We start from the raw sequence: 22,087 nt of genomic DNA, 5'->3' as shown, positions 1-22,087 counted from the left end.
TTTTAAAGGAGAGGGTAAGGAGTCATTCCAATCCCGGGAGCGGAAAGACTTACCTTAGGGGGGAAAAAGGACAGGTATACACTCGCATACACGCACATATCCATCCACACATACAGACACAAGCAGACATATTTAAAGACAAAGAGTTTGGGCAGAGATGTCAGTCGAGGCAGAAGTGTAGAGGCAAAGAAGTTGTTGAAAGACAGGTGAGGTATGAGTGGCGGCAACTTGAAATTAGCGGAGATTGAGGCCTGGCGGATGACGAGAAGAGAGGATATACTGAAGGGCAAGTTCCCATCTCCGGAGTTCGGATAGGTTGGTGTTGGTGGGAAGTATCCAGATAACCCGGACGGTGTAACACTGTGCCAAGATGTGCTGGCCGTGCACCAAGGCATGTTTAGCCACAGGGTGATCCTCATTACCAACAAACACTGTCTGCCTGTGTCCATTCATGCGAATGGACAGTTTGTTGCTGGTCATTCCCACATAGAATGCGTCACAGTGTAGGCAGGTCAGTTGGTAAATCACGTGGGTGCTTTCACACGTGGCTCTGCCTTTGATCGTGTACACCTTCCGGGTTACAGGACTGGAGTAGGTGGTGGTGGGAGGGTGCATGGGACAGGTTTTGCATCGGGGGCGGTTACAAGGATAGGAGCCAGAGGGTAGGGAAGGTGGTTTGGGGATTTCATAGGGATGAACTAACAGGTTACGAAGGTTAGGTGGACGGCGGAAAGACACTCTTTGCGGAGTGGGGAGGATTTCATGAAGGATGGATCTCATTTCAGGGCAGGATTTGAGGAAGTCGTATCCCTGCTGGAGAGCCACATTCAGAGTCTGGTCCAGTCCCGGAAAGTATCCTGTCACAAGTGGGGCACTTTTGTGGTTCTTCTGTGGGACATTCTGGGTTTGAGGGGACGAGGAAGTGGCTCTGGTTATTTGCTTCTGTACCAGGTCGGGAGGGTAGTTGCGGGATGCGAAAGCTGTTTTCAGGTTGTTGGTGTAATGATTCAGGGATTCCGGACTGGAGCAGATTCGTTTGCCACGAAGACCTAGGCGGTAGGGAAGGGTATGTGGAATGGGTGGCAGCTGTCATAATGGAGGTACTGTTGCTTGTTGGTGGGTTTGATGTGGACGGACGTGTGAAGTTGGCCATTGGACAGGTGGAGGTCAACGTCAAGGAAAGTGGCATGGGATTTGGAGTAGGACCAGGTGAAACTGATGGAACCAAAGGAGTTGAGGTTGGAGAGGAAATTCTGGAGTTCTTCTTCACTGTGAGTCCAGATCATGAAGATGTCATCAATAAATCTGTACCAAACTTTGGGTTGGCAGACTTGGGTAACCAAGAAGGCTTCCTCTAAGCGACCCATGAATAGGTTAGCGTACGAGGGGGCCATCCTGGTACCCATGGCTGTTCCCTTTAATTGTTGGTATGTCTGGCCTTCCCTACAGCTTAGGTCTTCGTGGCAAACGAATCTGCTCCAGTCCGGAATCCCTGAATCATTACACCAACAACCTGAAAACAGCTTTCGCATCCCGCAACTACCCTCCCGACCTGGTACAGAAGCAAATAACCAGAGCCACTTCCTCGTCCCCTCAAACCCAGAATGTCCCACAGAAGAACCACAAAAGTGCCCCACTTGTGACAGGATACTTTCCGGGACTGAACCAGACTCTGAATGTGGCTCTCCAGCAGGGATACGACTTCCTCAAATCCTGCCCTGAAATGAGATCCATCCTTCATGAAATCCTCCCCACTCCGCCAAGAGTGTCTTTCCGCCGTCCACCTAACCTTCGTAACCTGTTAGTTCATCCCTATGAAATCCCCAAACCACCTTCCCTACCCTCTGGCTCCTATCCTTGTAACCGCCCCCGATGCAAAACCTGTCCCATGCACCCTCCCACCACCACCTACTCCAGTCCTGTAACCCGGAAGGTGTACACGATCAAAGGCAGAGCCACGTGTGAAAGCACCCACGTGATTTACCAACTGACCTGCCTACACTGTGACGCATTCTATGTGGGAATGACCAGCAACAAACTGTCCATTCGCATGAATGGACACAGGCAGACAGTGTTTGTTGGTAATGAGGATCACCCTGTGGCTAAACATGCCTTGGTGCACGGCCAGCACATCTTGGCACAGTGTTACACCGTCCGGGTTATCTGGATACTTCCCACCAACACCAACCTATCCGAACTCCGGAGATGGGAACTTGCCCTTCAGTATATCCTCTCTTCTCGTCATCCGCCAGACCTCAATCTCCGCTAATTTCAAGTTGCCGCCACTCATACCTCACCTGTCTTTCAACAACTTCTTTGCCTCTACACTTCTGCCCCGACTGACATCTCTGCCCAAACTCTTTGTCTTTAAATATGTCTGCTTGTGTCTGTATGTGTGGATGGGTATGTGCGTGTATGCGAGTGTATACCTGTCCTTTTTTCCCCCTAAGGTAAGTCTTTCCGCTCCCGGGATTGGAATGACTCCTTACCCTCTCCTTTAAAACCCACTTCCTTTCGTCTTCCCCTCTCCTTCCCTCTTTCCTGATGAGGCAACAGTTTGTTGCGAAAGCTTGAATTTTGTGTGTATGTTTGTGTTTGTTTGTGTGTCTATCGACCTGCCAGCACTTTTGTTCGGTAAGTCACCTCATCTTTGTTTTTATATACAAAAATATATTTCTTTACACAAAAATACCAACAATGCACAAGGCTTCAGGATTGTTGCACGAGTTGATATGCTGGGGCTCATTAAGATTTCATGTAGCGGCACCTATTGCTTCATGGAATTTTGTGAAGTGCTTGTTGGTGTTGGTGAACCGTGCTTTCATTATAGTGCCAAATTCAAGAGGGGAGTTATTTCTTTTGCGGAGCAAAGTTCTAATCGTGCTGCAGGTCTGCGATACGGTATTGATGAGAGAAACATCAGGCATGGCTTCTGCAGGGAGACAAATTATTTGAATGTCCAAGTAGCAGGAAAGCATTTAGTGGGCCAAAGTGTAGCCGATATCATGCACTAGAAGTGATTTTAAACGAATTTTTAAGGAACAGCGTCAAAAATTCCTGCCTGTGAGCACCAAAATTTTAAAAAGTGAGGCACCTGAAATTGCTAGAGAGCAAAAAATCGAAAATTTTAAGGCCAGTCGCAGCTTGGTTGATCTGTTCATGAAGCGCTGGGGTTTTTCACTTCAGAGGTGAACTTCAGTTGCACAGAAGCAACTGAAAAATTATGAAGAAAAACTTGTGGAATTTCAGCTCTTCATAATTAGACAGCTCACAGAAAAGCACTACCTCCTTGGTCAGGTAGGAAATGCTGACCAAACTCTTGTATATTTTGACATGCCATCAAATTATACAGTTGATGCCAATGGAAAGAAAGACATAAGTGTTCTTACAGCAGGGGGTGAAAAAGCAGCGGGTGTCCGGCAGGCTTGCTTGCACAGCAGATGGACCTAAATTACTTCCATTCATAGTTTTCAAGCGAAAGACTACCAAATTCGGAAGTGTTTCCAAAAACTTCAATTTTACGAGCAAACGAAACTGGATGGTTTTCGGAGGACACGGTGCTGGAATGGATTAGGTGTGTGGGGAATCGTCGTCCTGGCGCAATGCTTGGTTTACGCAGTCTGTTGGTATTAGATGCGTACGCAGGCCATACGACACCTGCAGTAAAATGAAAATTAGAGGAAAGCAAAAGAGACTTTGCAGTAATTCCAGGCGGGATGACGTCAATTGTGCAACCACTTGACTTCTGTTTGAATAAACCATTTAAGGACAAGCTTCAACGCATGTACACAGACTGGCTTTCGAAAAGCGACTGACAACTGACACCAACAGGACATGTGAAGCACGCAAGGTTGTCGCAAGTGTGTCAGTGAATCTATGATGCATGGAAGTGTGTTCCAAATCGGACTGGGCAACAAGCATTTAAAAAATGTTCGATATCCAATGCACTAGATGGTATCGAGGACGATACTCTGTATGAAGAAATGAGCAACAAAGATTCGAGTGATAGTGATTCAAAATCATGACTGATATTTTAAACATTTCGTATAAGATGTGTTACAAACCTTATACAATTTTATTTTAAATTTCAGTGTTTAATTTTTAGTAAGTTTTTGGTTTTTTTTAGTAAGTTATTTTCATTCTTATTTTATAAGTGTTGCTACTCTGCATTGCACAGGATAGAAAAGCTCGGAGAGCTGCATCAAACCAGTCTACGGATTCAAGACAACAACACTACACTCTGCATTTGAAGTCATCACTAAAAATCTACTATGAAAATATGACTGGCAAGACTGTTTGGGATGTATGTCAATATGGCCAACTCTACGTTCTGAATATTTTCCTACGTGTGACTAATAGGAACATTTATGAATCGTGAATCACATGCAGTATTCTCTTCACCATAAGAATAATACGAATGTAAACATTACGCCATGTATTCTTTTGTGTTTGCTGTTATCTCATTTAAATCCTGTCTGCCTAATAAACTACAAAACTAGAGTGAGACCACAGAAAATGCGGAAGAATATATGTATCGTGTCATGTTTATATTCATATTATTCTTATGCTGAATAGTGATACAATCAGAAATGAAGCAAGGCAACTGACTAGGTTTTAGAAATCTAAGATGACTGTAATTTCTGTGCAGAATGTAATGTACTAAAGAGGTGTCTGCAAAATTTTCGCTTAACTCTCATTCAGAACAACTTCTATCATACACAGTCTATTATTTGGTACTTGTTGATCATTATCAAAGAAAGCAGCAGTGTAAGTAACAACAAATAGCAGTCTCTTGCTATTGTTTCGCTAATGAGACAATTCCTCTCTCTCTCTCTCTCTCTCTCTCTCTCTCTCTCTCTCTCTCTCTCTCTTTTTATAAGCAGTGGTAGTGCGCACAAAAGCAATCCATGCTGCGAGAGGCAACAGGTCATAAACCCTCATTACCAGAATTCGACAGACACCTATAACAGAGAACGGCACTTATCAGATCAAAGCAAAATAAGGAATCAATTCAAACCCGGCGAAGCACCTGAAAAAGGAAAGGTACCCGTATAAATACGGACAGAGCGGCTGATGCATTGCAATGGCTAGCTGGTAAAGCTTAACTGCTAAGCTTAAGACTCGAACCAAACTACTGTAGCTGTATCTTCATCCATTCGACCTAAATTGTCTGCTACAATGGACCAACTTTGTTTTGATTTGGAGGTGCGGTCTAAAACTTTTATCTCCCCTTGAATTTCGAGTCTCAAATTTCAGGTGCAGCTTAGACTCAGGAAAAATTTTTTTTTTTCCTCGATTTCAAGTCTCATTTTTCAGGTACGGCTTAGATTTGAGTAAATACGGTAACCTCGGAAATATACGAATGCAGTGGGAAGGCAGGTTTTCTTAAACAATACATGCTGCCAGATAGCATGTTGTGCATGCCCAGAGCTGAAATCGTGTGTAAGCAGTGCCATCTTCCGCTTCTGGCTACTTGGGAGTATTGCTGTTTAGTGTATAAGCAGTGAGAGATAGCAGCCAGAATATACATGGAAACATTTTTCTAGACTGCCAAGCCTTCAGATGCGCACATCTGTCTGAGTTAGAGTGGTGGTATACTTCACGTCACTTGTTTTGTTTGTGGCACGTTTTTCAACCTTTTCGAAGCTATTACAGTTCTTGCATTCGACTATTTCATGTTTACAATTCATTGTTAATAGTAAGGTAAGCATATCAGATGTTTATCCACCACTATACGCGGGAATCTAACCAGAAATGGGACGAGAAGCGTTTAAGCAGTACAAAGCGCAAACAGGGGTTTCTCGGTCATCGGAGCCGCACATACGCGCAAACGCCTTTTTGTGTGTGTGTGTGTGTGTGTGTGTGTGTGTGTGTGTGTGTGTGTTTACCTGAAAGTAGCTGTCTGGCAGCAGCTGAAACGAACCCATTATTACACCTCTTCCAAGACTAGCGCCATCTACATCTTTCTGAGATGGAGGGACAGAACGGAAACTGTCAGTAACAGAGATGGATGATGTGAATTTCTCACACAGTTGAAGTAGCTCATAACATTATCAGAGTGCAGTGGTTTTCAGTTGTGCCTAAACAGAGTATAACTCGATACCAGAGTATATATGAGTCCATTTATCCATGGGTTATCCTTGACACCAAATTACAAACGAATGCATTGTGCTCTTGGTGCAAGATAACGATAAATATTTCGACAATGGGAAAAACGCTTTGGATAGCAACGCTAACAGCCAGAAACATAAACTTTCTGCAGACAAACAAAAGTCTTTTCTGATAAATATATTTATGCATCACCAAGACTCCCAAAGCAGTGAATCAGGTAACCCTATTTTGTATACGATTTGGTTTTTGCCACAATGTCATCGTTCTAGATGAACAATTAAAATATAGGTATCTTTGTTGAACTGTATTCCTTGAGACAATGAGCAGATGTAGAGGAGGAAGATTTTGATTAGAATTATCTTTGCGCTAAAATTGGTAATCTAAAACTTTTATGCCCGAGAGCATCATCGTCTGTGAACATGAGCCATTACAAAAAGCAGATTTTCCTTAGAGTGCGTTGACCTGACTTGATCATTACATCTTTTGTTATTTTATCTTATTTGCAACACACAAATTGTATTTGGAGTCTTTTTTTTAAATTAAGTTAATCTGTTCTTTGTTTGATTTTTGAATTATTTGTGTTGATTTTGGAAATCATTGCATTCAGTCCACCATGACAATTTCTGCTGTATTTCACAATTTTTACCAATAGTAATTGGCAGGAATGCATGTCAGATAATCTTGCCATATGACTAATTAGGATGTGCAGTTAAGAATTTTAGAATGTCATTTTTAATGGAAGAACTCTTTTTAGAGATTTTTTCACCCAACATAGACTCACAGCTACATAAAGAACATAGTTTAACAAAGAAAGGATTGGTTTATTATTATTTTGACATGAGGGCATTGTGGTAACAATCCAATATTTTCATTATAATTGGCAAAAAATCTAATTCTAATTATACATTCTGGAATGTAATTGGTCTTTGTGGAATAGGATTATTTAAATTTTGCAGAAATTTCAGCATCTAGCAATTCTTCCAAGGCAGCTGATACCACAGAAGCAGGTGTGAACCTTCAACTTAAAAAAACTGGGCATTAAACAATCTTTAGGACAGTCTTTTTTATCATCCGGAAAAGTCACAAAAGCTAAAATTTTGTGCTCTGGAAACAATTTGTACAGAAACCAGATGGCAGTTATAAGAGTCGAGGGGCATGAAAGGGAAGCAGCGGTTGGAAAGGGAGTGAGACAGGGTTGTACCCTCTCCCCGATGTTATTCAATCTGTATATTGAACAAGCAGTAAAGGAAACAAAAGAAAAATTCAGAGTAGGTATTAAAATCCATGGAGAAGAAATAAAAACTTTGAGTTTCACCGATGACATTGTAATTTTATCAGAGACAGCAAAGAACTTGGAAGAGCAGTTGAACGGAATGGACAAATTTCTTGACAGGAGGATATAAGATGAACATCAACAAAAGCAAAACGAGGATAATGGAATGTAGTCGAATTAAGTCGGGTGATGCTGAGGGTATTAGATTAGGAAATGAGACACTTAAAGTAGTAAAGGAGTTTTGCTATTTGGGGAGCAAAATAACTGATGATGGTCGAAGTAGAGAAGATATAAAATGTAGACTGGCATGGCAATGAAAGTGTTTCTGAAGAAGATAAATTTGTTAACATCAAGTATAGATTTAAGTGTCAGGAAGTCGTTTCTGAAAGTATTTGTATGGAGTGTAATCATGTATGGAAGTGAAACATGGATGATAAATAGTTTTGACAAGAAGAGAATAGAAGATTTCGAAATGTGGTGCTACAGAAGAATGCTGAAGATTAGATGGGTGGATCACATCACTAATGATGAAGTATTGAACAGAATTGGGGAGAAGAGGAGTTTGTGGCACAACTTGACAAAAAGAAGGGACCGGTTAGTAGGACATGTTCTGAGGCATCAAGGGATCGCAAATTTAGCATTGGAGGGCAGCATGGAGGGTAAAAATCATAGAGGGAGACCAAGAGGTGAATACACTAAGCAGATTCAGAAGGATGTAGGTTGCAGTAAGTACATCTACATCTACATCCATACTCCGCAAGCCACCTGACGGTGTGTGGCGGAGGGTACCCTGAGTACCTCTATCGGTTCTCCCTTGTATTCCAGTCTCGTATTGTTCGTGGAAAGGAGGATTGTCGGTATGCTTCTGTGTGAGCTCTAATCTGTCTGATTTTATCATCATTGTCTCTTCGCTCTTTCCAAGAGCTCCTAAACCCGCAGTGTTCGATGCTTCCTTGTATGGTCAATTCAGGAAAAGATAGTCAGGGCCGAATACACCTGAAAAGACACCGAGGGGAAAGTACAGCCTCAGAATACCGTTGTCGCTGAGTGTACCATGTTTAAAGTTTTGGAGGTCAGTACGCCCGCGTGACATTGTGCCTGCCCCCAACGTAACACTCGGACCCCGCATAACGACCAAGTTCGACAATGTTGGACGTACTCTCATACGGCGAGAGGACGCAATGCACCCATGAACAATGTCGAATATGATCGTCTTTGTATTCCAGCTGTTACGGAGTAGGCAGGCACAATGTTGCAGAGGCGTACTGACTCCCAAATCTTTGAGCATAGTAACTCATCGTCTTTGCAACAAACGTCTAGAGTCGATAAATCATGTTATACTGGGAGATGAAGCAGCTTGCACAGGATAGGGTAGCATGGAGAGCTGCATCAAACCAGGACTGAAGACCACAATAACAACAACAACAACAATTTATAATCGTTTGTCAGTCCAAAGTTCTGCTGCTTGCATATCGTCACTTCCGGACACATATTGTGTCAAAAGTTAAATTGCAAATAACAAAAATTGCATACAGTATTGTTTATGATATTGCTCTACATGTTCATGGCGAACTTATTGACATGATTAAACAATGTGATTATGTTGTTCTTGAATTTAATGAGAGTTTAAACATTGTTTTCGAAAAACTCAAATGAACATTCATGTTAGATTTTGGTATCGAAATAAATCACAGCTTTCAACCCGATATTTTGACCCTACTTTTATTCAACGCACAAGGGCCTGTGACTTACTAGGTGCTTTGAAAGGATTTTTTGGTGTACAGGATCTTCCAAAAATTTTGCAGTTGGCAATGGATGGACCAAGCGTGAATTTTAAAGTTTGGAAGAACATGGATAATGAGCTGAAAGAAACTTCTGAAAACACCCAACTCTTACAGGCGGGTAGTTGCAGCCTGCATGTAGTTCATTAAGCTTTCAAAAATGGCATGTCACAAACATTGGGAAATGGCACAATTTTAACAGCCTCATATTATTAGTTTCATGACTCACATACAGAAAAGAAGTCAATGTACAGCCTCCTCAGATTTTCCATTGCAATTCTAAGGGACAAGATGGATTAAAAATGCAAATGTGGCCGAATTAGCTGTAAAAATTCTTCCCCATCTAAGAAATTATGTTTCTCAATTGACTCAAAATAAAACTCTATCTAATTCAGTTAGTTTTAAAACTGTATCTGAAGTGTCTAAAGACAAATTCTTAGATCCAAAATTGGCTTTTTTTCTCCCTCCTCCGACTGCACATCCATTCAAAGATTTCTTACACGATTTCCAAAGTGATGTACCTATGACTCCTCTTTTGTATAATGAATTGTTCACTCTTACCTGCCCTTTAATGCAGCGAGTTGTCAGATCAATCATTTTGGTAGATGAAAAATCCCTCATGAAGATTGACATGAAGTATAAGAATAATTTGATCACGGCGCAATGCTTTGTATTGGATTTTACTACACAAGATGCCCTAAAGAAAGTTAAGGACCCAGGTGAAATCTTGAGGCTTAAAGTAAAAATGCTGACATCTTGAGGCTTAAAGAAAAAATGCATTCTTGTTTTACTGCCATGATACAAAAGCTACTTGAAAGGTCATCACTGAAATAGAAACTAACATGTGCCATTTCATGCTTGGACCCTTCAGCAGCATTAAATCAACAAATAGCTGTAGAAAGGTTAACATTCTGCCTTGAACTTCTTGCACTAATGAAAGGTTATGAGGTGTAAAAAAAAAAAAAAAAAAGTAGTTCATATTGACCAAGATTTTGTTAGCATTTGTAGAAATGCTCATATACAAAAAGAAATGAGATTGTTCGAAAGAAGGGAAACTCGTTTGGTTGAGTGGTTGAATGGTCACAAAAAGAAAGTTATAACTTTGTACATTTTCTCAGAAGCATTTTAATACTTCCGCATGGAAATGTTGTGGAACGAGGTTTTCAGTAAATTCTGAATGTGGAGAATCTGAATGAAAAAAGTCTTGTTGCTCAAAGATACATTTATGCTACGGTCCATGATGATGGTGCTGTTGACAATTTCAAAATTAACATAAGTTTAAAACTGTCTGTGAATAATGCAAGTTATTGCATAAAGATGATAAAAAGAAACTAAATGAAACTGAAAAATAACAAGAATTTGCCAGAAAGAAATACAGTCTGAAATGAAGATGTTGGAAAATAAGAAAACAAAAATTCTGGCTGAAGCAACGAAATTATGGCAGAAATTCTACATTTGAGGAAGTAGTTTTCATCTAAATATTTTTGTTGGTGTTTGATCATATTGTTTATAATACAAAACCTGTTATTTATAGAACCAAAAGTAGAATTTGTTTATGTTTGTGAAATATAGGTAGACCTGTATACATATTAAGTGATTTCATAAAATACTATTAAAATTGATAAAAAGAAAACAATATAAATAAACTTGTAAATTATAGATTGCAGCAATCGGTTGTCCATGCTTAAGTTTTATTATGCAGATCTAGATTTCAGCTAGAAGTTAGCCATTCTCAATGCACTATTATTTTCACTCAAAGCATGTAAGTCCCTGTTGATTGGGCTTCAGCCACAGTTCATTGAATACTCAATGAACCAATGTCAAAATAGTAATAAAAAAGAACAAGAAATATATTTGGTCCAAAAGTTCCTAAACAATGTAAACAAAGCTTTTTTGTGTATGAAAATCATGAAATAGATTTCAGAGTGAAGTGGGAGATATGCCAATAGTGCCACTGAACAGGCACATGGAGATAACCCATAGTGGTTAAATGTTTTGTTGGAATTGCTGTCCTTATCAGCCAGAATAATGCATTCTGTTGCCATTAAGTGATTATGGAGAAATGCATGTTACTTCAGTTCACAGGTTTTATAATGCCAGATAAAGGGTGCAGTGATTTACTGACTCTTGCAAAATATCTTTTAATAGCTCTTCTGCAAGGCTAGTGAAGGAGGTGTGGTCTTCGTGGAAATAAGTTTCATGTTTTGTTATGTGATTTGCACAATCACAGTGCTTGTGAAATTAAAATGGTTTTTATCGAAGAATGTGTAATAATACTTTGCCACACACTTATTGCGTATACATGGGGTTTTCCCAGGGTTACTGGTTCGTTTAAATGAAATGTAAGACATGAAGGTCTAAAATGTTGAACACAATGCACTTATATGTCAGCATGACAACTGCAGTATCAGTGCTTTTACACAGCTTGAGGCAGACCAGACCAGGTACTGTGACAGTTTAACGTAATGGTAAAAAGGAGCTATTGCAGGATGAGCCAAGCCATTTCTATACTGCCATGGTACGGATTTCTTGTTCTGAACATGACTGGAAATGCACCAGCACAAGAACTGGACAACGAACCAGTATAAATGATTAATTTTAACACCACTTCACTGTCTAATGGCTTTCAGAGGCAACAAAAAATTTGATTTTCAGTATTTCTCATAAATAATGATCAAATATAAGAATTTAAAATGCTGACACAATCTATTCAATAAGAGGTATAATCTTATATGAAAAGTTCAATGCAGAAGGCAAGTATTACAGCTATAAAATGTATATATGTCAAGAGTCAGCATAACCCACCGCATGCACGTACCCAGACTACACTCATTCTGTATTTGAGAATGAGAGCATTTGGTGATTTGCAACAAACGATATACACAACTTCAAACCTTGGAAAATGTTTTCTTGCTGACACCACCCCAAAATGATGAAAGAAAAAAGTTTATCACTTAGTACATTTGTACTGTTCATTCAGTAAAACAGTCACATTGGCCTTGACAATTTAATTTATTTCTTCTTTACTACTAGCTGTATTTGTAACTCATTTTGTCGACAGTGTCCACGTAATAGCATCGCATGTACCTGCAAAGTTGTATCATGGTACAACACTTGGTTCAAGAGATATGATGTCACCAACTTCCAGATGCGTGAAAAACTAACTTTTCTTAAAACAGAACACAATTCCCCAGAATATACTCATGCATCGTTTGATAACGACACACATTAGTTAATTTGTGACTGCTGCATTTTACCTCCCATGAATTTCTACTTCTACAACACAAGCTTCAAAATGCTGATCACTAAAAAATCTAAGATTATCTATCTATTTATTTATTTATTTCTTAGAATGGGTTATAAATCCTCATTCAATTTCACTTTAGAGAGTAGTTAGTTCTCCCTGAATAACTATAACCTTTGAGGTCCTGAATGTACTTCCAAAGTCTTATGTTGAAAATCATATGCACAGGTGATAAGAGACACAAATCAGTCAAAAATACAGGAAAATAGTTTAACTTTCACATACATTTTACAGATGGTGTCATACCTCATACCTGCAGCTATGTTCATACTAAGTTGTAGGGATTTTGCACCCACAGTATCATTTACGTGCAACATTATCTGTTGGACTAGCTTCTTTTAGTGTATTTTATCTTCATAGTGGAGTAGGCAGTTAGTTGGTTCTTTGCATCCTTCTTGTGTGAATGCCTTTTTACATGTCCTTGGTGCTTCAATAATAAAATCCTGCAATTTCATTCTATAACCAAATGAGTGTTATTTCGAGTATCAGATCAACAACATTAGCTACGAATTTGATACATGCAGTCTTAACAACAAAATTTTCCCAAGCATCTTGAGCAATGCTCTTTTAGTGACTTACACTTAAGCTCAAATTCATTTCTTATGCCCCTCCCTGGGGGCTCGCCACTCGTTGGCAGGTTCGTGCTTGGCTACCAAGAGGCCCCAGCCATTGCAGCATCTTTTCCCTTTGGTGCTGCATGTCTATCCTCCTGCTATTCCTTTTCCGCTCCCTTGGGGAACATATCTGGGCTGTTTTTGGGAATGTGTTTCACACTTTCAGTAGCTGACATCAGTACAGTATCACATTTTTGTTATTCCTTTTTTCTTGATTCACTTTCTCCTATCCTTCCTCCATTTCAGCGTTTGAGGTTCTTCTTTTTCTTCCTCTTCCCAGTGGGCTGCTTAAGGCCAGCCAACATGTCTGATGGCTAACAGGTGATTGGGTAACGCGTAATTCCCAGTCCCGGGTCGACAGGTGCTGTTCACACATATCCTCTGGTACAGGCAAAGTCCTGGAAGGGGTGATTACTTGAGCTGCCACCTTCCTAAGTCGCCGATTGGTCCCTCTGTCAGGTGTTCGGGAGGTGTGGCCTGAGGTGGGTTAGGCCTCCCTCTGAGGGGAGTCCCCCAGTTGGAAGGCATGTGCCATCAGAGACACGGGCAATCGTGGGGATTTTCTCGCAATGAGCCAACCATCATCTTCAGTCAACATCGACGAAACATAAACAGAATGGAGCTCTTGATTCAAAGACCTTCCCAGCTGCAGCATGTTCCTCATGGTTTCACATACTGAAGGTGGTCAGTCCTTTGCAATGATAAATCCATTTCTTGTTCAGTAAGATGTTGATGCAATTGCTGACCCTGAGAAATCCTGCTTTCTTTTACGCAACGGCACTTTGCTTTTTGCTTGTGCATGGCTTTCCTGTTTGTGTTGATGCCCATAGAAGTCTGAATTCTTCCTGTGGTGTTATTTACATTAGGCTGCTCGAAGGTCTGGCCGAGGCAGAAATCCAAACTTACCGCTCTGATCAGGATGTCGTTGCAGTCCATTGGTTGATGGAAAAAGGTATATGCATCCTTAGTACCCACGTGCACTCTTTTTCTAACTGTTGATAGAGTGGTGCTTCTGCCCAAAATCAACGGAGGCTGTGAAGTTATCACAGTCTGACCATACATTCTAAACCTGATGTCCTGCTACCAGTGTCATCATTTCAACCACACTAGTGTGTCCTGTCGACAATTGGCCAAATATGTAACCTGTCATAGGGGTGTTCACAAGGGCAATTGTCCGCCTCCTTCTCCCCGCTGTTTAACTGCAATGGTGAACATGCTACTGTATCTTGAGGAGTGGGCTGTCCAGGAGATCCGAATAAAGGAAAAAAAAGTGCCTTACCTGGTCGCTTGCAAGTTACTGGCTAGTCACGAACCCTGCATTTAGTACTGTTCTTGCTACATCTCACTTCATAAAGGGTGTGGCCATGCAAACATGCCACCTCAAATTCAACAATATGGTTGTGAAATTGTCCAGTTTCATAGTAGCACTGATGTCTCCTCGTCCAGCTGTGCAACAAGCTACCAAACTTTCGCCTCACGGGGCGAAGCCACCTGCTACACAACAGGCAGGCTGGAAAGAACAGAACAAATACTCCTGCGAAGACTTCCTAAATCCCTCCAGCCAACAAACATACGAGTCTTCCTCTGCGAACCAAAAAAGGCTCCAAGAAGTCAAACAAAGGCAAACGGTCTTCCCCTTTGCTGACTCTGAGATCCTCTTTGACGGTGTCGCCACATGATATCCTCGCCCAGCTGACCTCCGTGTCACTACTGCACACCGCCAACTATTTTTCTGCCATCTATTCAGCAGATTGACAGATGGAGAATGCCAACACCTCTGTATATTTCAGAGAACAGGATCCTCCAGCCTCTGCACCCTGTAGCAGTGAATCTTTGAAGGCTGGCTCTCGGCAGCCGACGAGGTGAAACCCCTTCTTTTTCTTTTTTTTTTTTTCTTTTTTTTTCCCCCCCCTCCTCCCTGTTCCTCATTATGGCTCTTCAGTGGAACTTTTGTAGCCTTCAATCAAACAAAGAGGATTTACAGCTGCTCTTAGAATTGCAGCATCCACTTGTTCTCTGCCTCCAGGAAACAAAATTGCATCCTCACAACTGCTTTGAGCTCTCACATTTCTTTTTGGTCTGTTTTGACCTCCCTCCATGAGGATGGCATTTCACCTCATGGGCGAGTCATGCTGCTCTTATGGGATGATGATCATAGTCAATCCATCTCCCTGACTACCCGCCTTCGAGCTGTTGCAGTTCTCCTTTTCCTTCGTCACTTGACCTCTTCCCTTTGTACTGTTTACACCTTTCTGTCATTCGATGTCACCAGGGCAGACTTCCTGCAGCTTATTGGGCAGCTACCTCACCCCTTCCTGCTCCTCGGTGACTTTATTGCGCACCATCCCCTTCAGGGTTCTCTAAGAACCTTTCCAGAGGTGCCCTCGTGGCTGACCTTCTCAATCAACTTAACCTTATCTGCCTTAACACAGGAGCACCCACGTGCTTTGAGATGCCATGCATTTTGACCTTTCTTTCATCACCGCCCAGGTTGTCCATCGCCTCAAGTGGTCCGTTCTCTCTGACAAAAATTCAAGCGAACATTTCCCATGTGCTATCCGTTTGCTGACTCCTAACCCCACCTACGTGCACACTAAAATGGCATTTTATTAAGACCGACTGGAGGCTTTGCTCCTCCCTGGCGACCTTCAACAAACATTTCCCCAGTTCTGATGACCAGGTAGAATATCTTACAAACATTATCCTTACCGCCAAAGAACATTCCATTCTTCATACTTCCTCTTTACCACACCATGTCCTGGTCCTGTGGTGCAATTCATGGGTGGAGACATGCTCGCTGCCCTTTTAACCATCATTCTACAATGGAAAACTAGCATCCATTATAAACAGTTGAGTGCACAGTGTCGCTGTGTCCCGCGGGATAGCTAAAAAGGTAGCTGGATTTCATTTACTAGTCCTTCTAACACTTCGACTCCCTCTTCCGTTGTGCCGTTGTCCAATGGCTCTATGGACCAAGACCCGTTCCCCAGTTTCCAGTGTGACAATAGCCAATGATGTCATAGTGGACCCTATTGTTATCTCTCAAACACCTTGGGCTGCCATTCTGCGGAGATTTCGGGCTTCTCCCACTATCACCCTAGCTTCCTCCTTTGGAAATGAGCGGAGGAGGCAAGGGCAATACCCTTCTCTTCTCAGAATCTTGAGTGCTGCAATTCCGCCTTTACCATCAGGGAGCTAGATCAGGATCTCCCTTCATCCCGATCCTCCAACCACAGGGACAGGCGATGTTAACATTCAGATGTTGCAGTGCCTTTCTCTTGCATCCCACCAGTTACTGCTTCATACGTTCAACTGCATCTGGGGGGAGGGCATGTTTCCCAGACACTGGCCTCAAGCCACTGTCGTATCCATACCTAATCCTGGTAAGGACAAACACCCTCCTCCAAGTTACTGCTCCATTTCTCTCATCAGCTGTGTTTGGAAGGCGATGGAACATATGATTCCTGTCTGGCTGGTATGGTGACTTGAGACTCGCACTTCACTAACCACTGCACAGTGTGGATTTCGAGTGCGCCATTCTGCAGTTGACCATTTTGTCACTTTGTCCACCCATGTTATCAGTGGTTATCTGCAGAAATCTGAGATTGTGGCCATGTTTTTCAATTGGGAGAAAGCCTAAGACACTTGTTGGAGGACTGGTATTCTCTGTACTCTCTACACATGGGGCTTCCATGGCCGCATGCCCCATTTCCTCCAGGAATTTTCAAAAGACTGAGATTTCAAAGTATGTGTGGGTTCTGCCTTTAGCCAGGAAAACATTGTGCCTCATGGTTCCGTCCTGAGCATGATACTCTTTGTTATCTCCATTAACCCTATTGGTCTGACTCCTGCCAGGCATCTCTGGCTCCCTTTCTGTTGACGATTTTGCCATCTATCGCAGTTTTCCATGGATTTGTCTCATTGAGCAGCTTCTTTAGCAATGTCATGATCGTCTTTACTTATGGACTATTGACAATGGCTTTCGTTTTTCCACTGATGAAACAGTTTCTATAATTTCTGGCGGTGCATTTGGTTTTTTCCACTGCCTTTACATCTTCGGCCTGTTGCTCTTCCGTTTGTTGAAACTGCAAAATTTCTGGGGTTCATACTCGACAGGAAACTTTATTGGTCCTCCCACATGTCTTACCTGACAGCCCGCTGTATGCAGTCCCTAAATGTCCTGTGTGTCCTCAGTGGTACTTCCTGGGGAAGAGATCGAACCACCCTCCTCCGTTTGTACTGGTCTCTTGTCCTTTTGAAACTAGGCTATGGGTGTTTGGTTTATGCATCTGCACGTCCGTCCCTCTTACACCATCTCAATGCTATCCACCATCGTGGCATCCGTATGGCCACTGGCACCTTTACACTAACCTGGTTGAGAGTCTGTATGCAGAAGCTGCCGAACTACCGCTGTGTCTTTCTCCTCAGCAGATAAATGTGCTGTTTGTCCGCCATGCGTGGCCACCTGTCCTGTGCCTCCTTCGATGACCCCTTTGATCACCAGTACGTAGTGCATCCCTCTTCCCTGTTACCTCCTGGAGTTTGCTTTCGGCAGCTTGACTTAACGCACCCGGCAACTTTCCCAGTGGGTGTGAACCCTTCACCATCTTGGCTTCGTGCAGTGGCCCGTCTTCACCCTGTCCTTCATTCACTTCCTAAGGACACTACTCCAGCCTCCCTCTATCGCCTTCAGTTTCACGACATTCGCATGGATTTTCACGGTAGTACCTTTGTGTAAACTGATGGCTCTCGAACTGACTGTGGTGTTGTGAGCCTTTGTCATTGGCACTGATGATTTTCAGTATTGGCTTCTGGAACACTGCTCACTATTGAAAGTAGAGCTCTTTGCCCTCTATCGGGCCACACAGTACATCCAGCGACACAGGCTTTTCAATTGCATCATCTGCTCCGACTCTCTCAGTGCCTTTCAAAGCCTCTGTGTGCTGCACACTTTTCATCCCTTAGTGCAACAGGTTCAGGAAAGCTGTCACTTGCTCACTCTTGATGGAGCCACTGTGATATTTATGTGGGTTCCTGGTCATGGCAGTGTGACAGGAATCGAAGCTGCTGACACTGCTGCCAAGGCTGCAGTCCTGGTATATCAGCCTGCTAGGTCTTACATTCCCTCCAGCCCGATCTCTGTGTTGTCATCTGTCAGCAGGTGCTGTCAGTTTGGCATCACTACTGGTCCTCTTTCCGTGGAAACAAGCTCCAGGTTATTACGCCTCTCCCAGCAAACTGGATGACCACCTCTTGGTCCTCTTGCTGTGAGGAGATCTTTCTAGCTAGGTTGTGTATCGGGCACTGTCTGTTTAGCCATCACCATTTGTCAAGTGGTGCTCCATGTTTTAGATTTTATCTGTTGTAGCAATATGGCAAAGAACATTTAATTTTTAATCCAGGACCTCTGTTTCTCTTTGGTGTATTTTGTAGACCTTTTTCCATGTCCCTGTTTTTAGCTGTTTTCTCTTCAGTCAATTGGGATTAACATGTAGTCATTTTTAACTCCTCTCTTTGTCTTCATGTTCTACAGTTCTGACATGGGCTTACATGACCCTTGTTGCTTTTGCGCCCTAAAACAAAACAAAACACTTCTTAAGAAAAGAGCAACACAATTTCCCGTAGATATGAAGCAGAGGCACATTTTACATGTACAAATTTTAGGTCCCTACAATCCTAAGACCTATATTTATGTTAATTGTCCATCAACTGAGGGCTGTGGTTATCATTTAACACCCTTGACTCTACAGGTGGAATTAACCTTTGGTGCTTTTGCCCATTTTACTGATAAACCACCATCATCATCAGTACTTGAATGATCTTTGCTCGTTTTCTGGCACTCCGTAGAAAATAAAATTTAAGGTAACATCAAGGTTGAGAACTTGATGTTGCATGATGTCTTTCCTCGTAAATGTAATACTTTGCATTGTTTGCAGCCTGTATTCTAGCTATGCTGCTGAACAGCAAAATCTATTAAGTGGTGCATTAAGTGTGCTGTCCACATACGTATCCCTAATGTAAACTGAAATTATTGTACCAGTTCCATTTGAAGTTGTTTTAACATCTGCTAATCTAGTCTGCATACCTCCAGCTTTGCAACTGAATTATTTGGGAACTGTTATTACTACAATCAGTGCAAACTACAAACAAGAAATCCCACCTAGACCCTGGATAGATAGATCAGTAGAATGCAATGCAAATGTATTATTTAGAAGTGCTTCCGTGTTTGTCTTTGCACAAGACACTTTTCTTATAATTCCAGAGTCACAAGGTAATTTCAAACTTTGTGGTTGATGTTATATTCCATGGATTTATATGGTATGTGATGTTGAACTGTAAATGGTGCAAATGACATGTCTGTTACACTAATGTCCTGTAATGATAATTTGTACACATTAAAATAATAATAATAATAATAATAATGGTAGGTCAAGCAGAATAAACACAATTTCGTTGTTCACTTTTAAGCTATGAATTTCATTCAATTGAGCAGAAAGTTTTTTTACTGTAGACACCCTCTCATCTGGGAGTGGTTTAATCGACTACCACTGCACGTGTTGTGGCATGTTTGCTTTGTAAAGCTCGTTGTTGAAGGAGAATCTTCTTTAAGTGGTGACTATTGTTCACACACAATCTGTTTCCTATAGTGAGTCTAATATTATTTATATTCAGTCACTGTAGTGTAGTACTGGTAGATCCCAGAATACAAGATACATATTTGGCTGAAGCAATTCCCTAATGGAGGAATGATTTTATTTGTAGAATTAAATTATCTCTTACTATCAATACGTGCAGTGTGTAGACTAAATACAACCAGCATTATCTTTTTATGATTTGCAGATAGATACTTTGAGCTGATTTAAAGTGCTCTTTTCTATGTTCTACCCCCAGGTTGTGTGTTGATTCAGAGGTTGTCACCCTATAACAATGGGAGGTACACTGCTGATGATATCTGTATGAACACGGCTGTTCTGCCAGACTGTCTCTGTAACCCATCATAATTGGTTGAATTTTTTTTCATTTCTAATACTACTAATGATGATAGTGATGAAATTTCTCAGAATGTAACGTGTTAAGTTTTTCTTGGATTCCTTTCAAATTCGGGACAGGACACAAAAGTAAAGGGCATCTTCAAGATTTCCCAGGCATCAGCTACATCAAAAAGAAAATTCAAGTAAGAAAATTATTAAAATCATGTGGAGACATAGAGGTTGGCCATTACTTAATGTAAAGTCAAAATTTCTACCACTGCCAATAGATAAATTTACTGTGGAAAATAGTAATCCTAGTTTACAAAGTTTGGATGGTCCTCCTTCAGAGAGGAAAAGAGGATTATTTGGTGAAGGTTAGAAAGGGAAAGATGAAGGCAGAAAAAGATATTGCAATTTTTATGTGCTATTAATTTTTTGTACAGTGGAATTTATGGCTATGGTTAAACACATTGAATCATTTAGTGGATTATAGAAGAACCTTTCTTTTTAAGGACATGTTTATGCTTTTACAGACAAAATTAAAAGAAAGTACCTTAAGGACAGTCATAATGTTTATTGGGGCCAGTGTTTCAATTTATGCACAAGATTCTGAACTCATTGTTGATGTGATAAATTACATATAAAATTTAATGAGTAAAAAGTGGAGAGAGATGAGGAGAGGAAATAATACTTCAAGAGCAATGCTCCTGTTAAGCCACAAGTTTAGTTAATACTAGATGTAATTGTTGCTGTATCGATAAACCATGATGTCCAAAGGTAGCATGCATAGTCCTTGTTAGATGCGAAGGGAGGACTATGAGAAACTGAAAAGTGAAGATACAAACTTTGTTTCATTTAATTCCAGGATTTCCATTATGACCCAGCAGTACTGGACTATGAACCTCAGCATATAGCTGTTGCATGCATAAATCTGGCACTTCAGTGCTATGGTGTCCAGGTACCATTGACAGATGAAGGAGAGGAAACTCCTTGGTATTCTGTAAGTTGTTATTTTCTTGGTACCATTGATTAATTTCTCTCATTTTCTACATGACTTACAAACTATTTCTCTATTTCAGGCATTTGTTGAAGACCTGTCAAAGGAAAAATTGTGGGAAATAATGGAGAAGCTGATGGAAGTTTATGAAGCAGATTCCAATGTGCAGTGCTAAATAAATTAATTTTTGGGACCTGTTACCACAGTGTGATAATGTTGAACTCTTTCTCAAGAGAAAACAATTTTGTTTTTAGTTTCAGATGTAAATGAACTACAAAACAATTTATCTTGCATAAGTTGTTCCTGTGCACAGTTTGATTTTGTCTGCTTATTGCATAATTACTCTCGAAGAAAGACAAACATGTTTTATGTGAAATTTCAGGGTGTATGAAAGAAGTGCACTTATTTGCACATTTAAGATGCCAAGTTTGTGTTGTACACCATGAACTATATAAGAAATCTGCATTTCTAGTTTTAACCAAGTGTACAAATAAAATTTTTATACATTTGTGACGGTTTGAAATATTAATGCATATTGTTTATACTGGACTGTTTTGTTTGTGGTGTAAATAACTAAAAGTGACACTATAGACTAAAAACAAATTTTTGTGAGAACATGTCTTAATTTCTCTGTTGAACATCAGTGGCCGTAATTGTTGAGACAACTTCAGTCTTTCATTGTCTCTGGTTCCCCATGAAGCATGTATCATATTTACCCGAGCATAAGATGACCCTGATTATAAAGTGAAACTCTTTTTTTCGAAAAACATTCTTGGGGAAAATCTTTTTAACATGTTCTTGCTAATCAAAATTATAAACTGTTTTATTGACATAAACTTTGCCTAAAAAGTTAACATTATACCTATTCTAAATTTATCCCATTTATTAATTTTCTACATTTTGATAATACAATGTGAAATAAAATAGAGAGAGATCGTTTATATTCATTTCCGGACCATTTTCTTTTCTACATTTTTCACGTATTAACCTTGTTGTCAGTGGTATCACTATTTTTAATCACCATCATCCTATTAGC

The 22,087-nt window shown here is 40.9% G+C and overlaps 1 protein-coding gene across 4 annotated transcripts in view; it reads left to right on the top strand.

Moving 5' to 3' along the window:
* The window catches only part of LOC124616176 (cyclin-Q), a 57,721-nt gene extending 35,901 nt beyond the window's left edge, over positions 1-21,820 (top strand). For all 4 annotated transcript variants that reach the window (XM_047144460.1, XM_047144458.1, XM_047144461.1 and 1 more), the window contains exons 6-7: positions 20,920-21,054; positions 21,134-21,820. In XM_047144460.1, coding sequence (XP_047000416.1) covers positions 20,920-21,054; positions 21,134-21,226 — 228 coding nt within the window. In that variant the 3' untranslated portion in view covers positions 21,227-21,820. The remainder of the gene's footprint in view (positions 1-20,919; positions 21,055-21,133) is intronic.
* Positions 21,821-22,087: the final 267 nt, after the last annotated feature.

Source organism: Schistocerca americana, chromosome 5 (assembly GCF_021461395.2).
Source record: "Schistocerca americana isolate TAMUIC-IGC-003095 chromosome 5, iqSchAmer2.1, whole genome shotgun sequence".
In the NCBI taxonomy this organism is placed as follows: domain Eukaryota; kingdom Metazoa; phylum Arthropoda; class Insecta; order Orthoptera; family Acrididae; genus Schistocerca; species Schistocerca americana.
The sequence above is the reverse complement of the archived record's forward strand: the minus strand, read 5'-3'. Positions and strand labels throughout refer to the sequence as shown.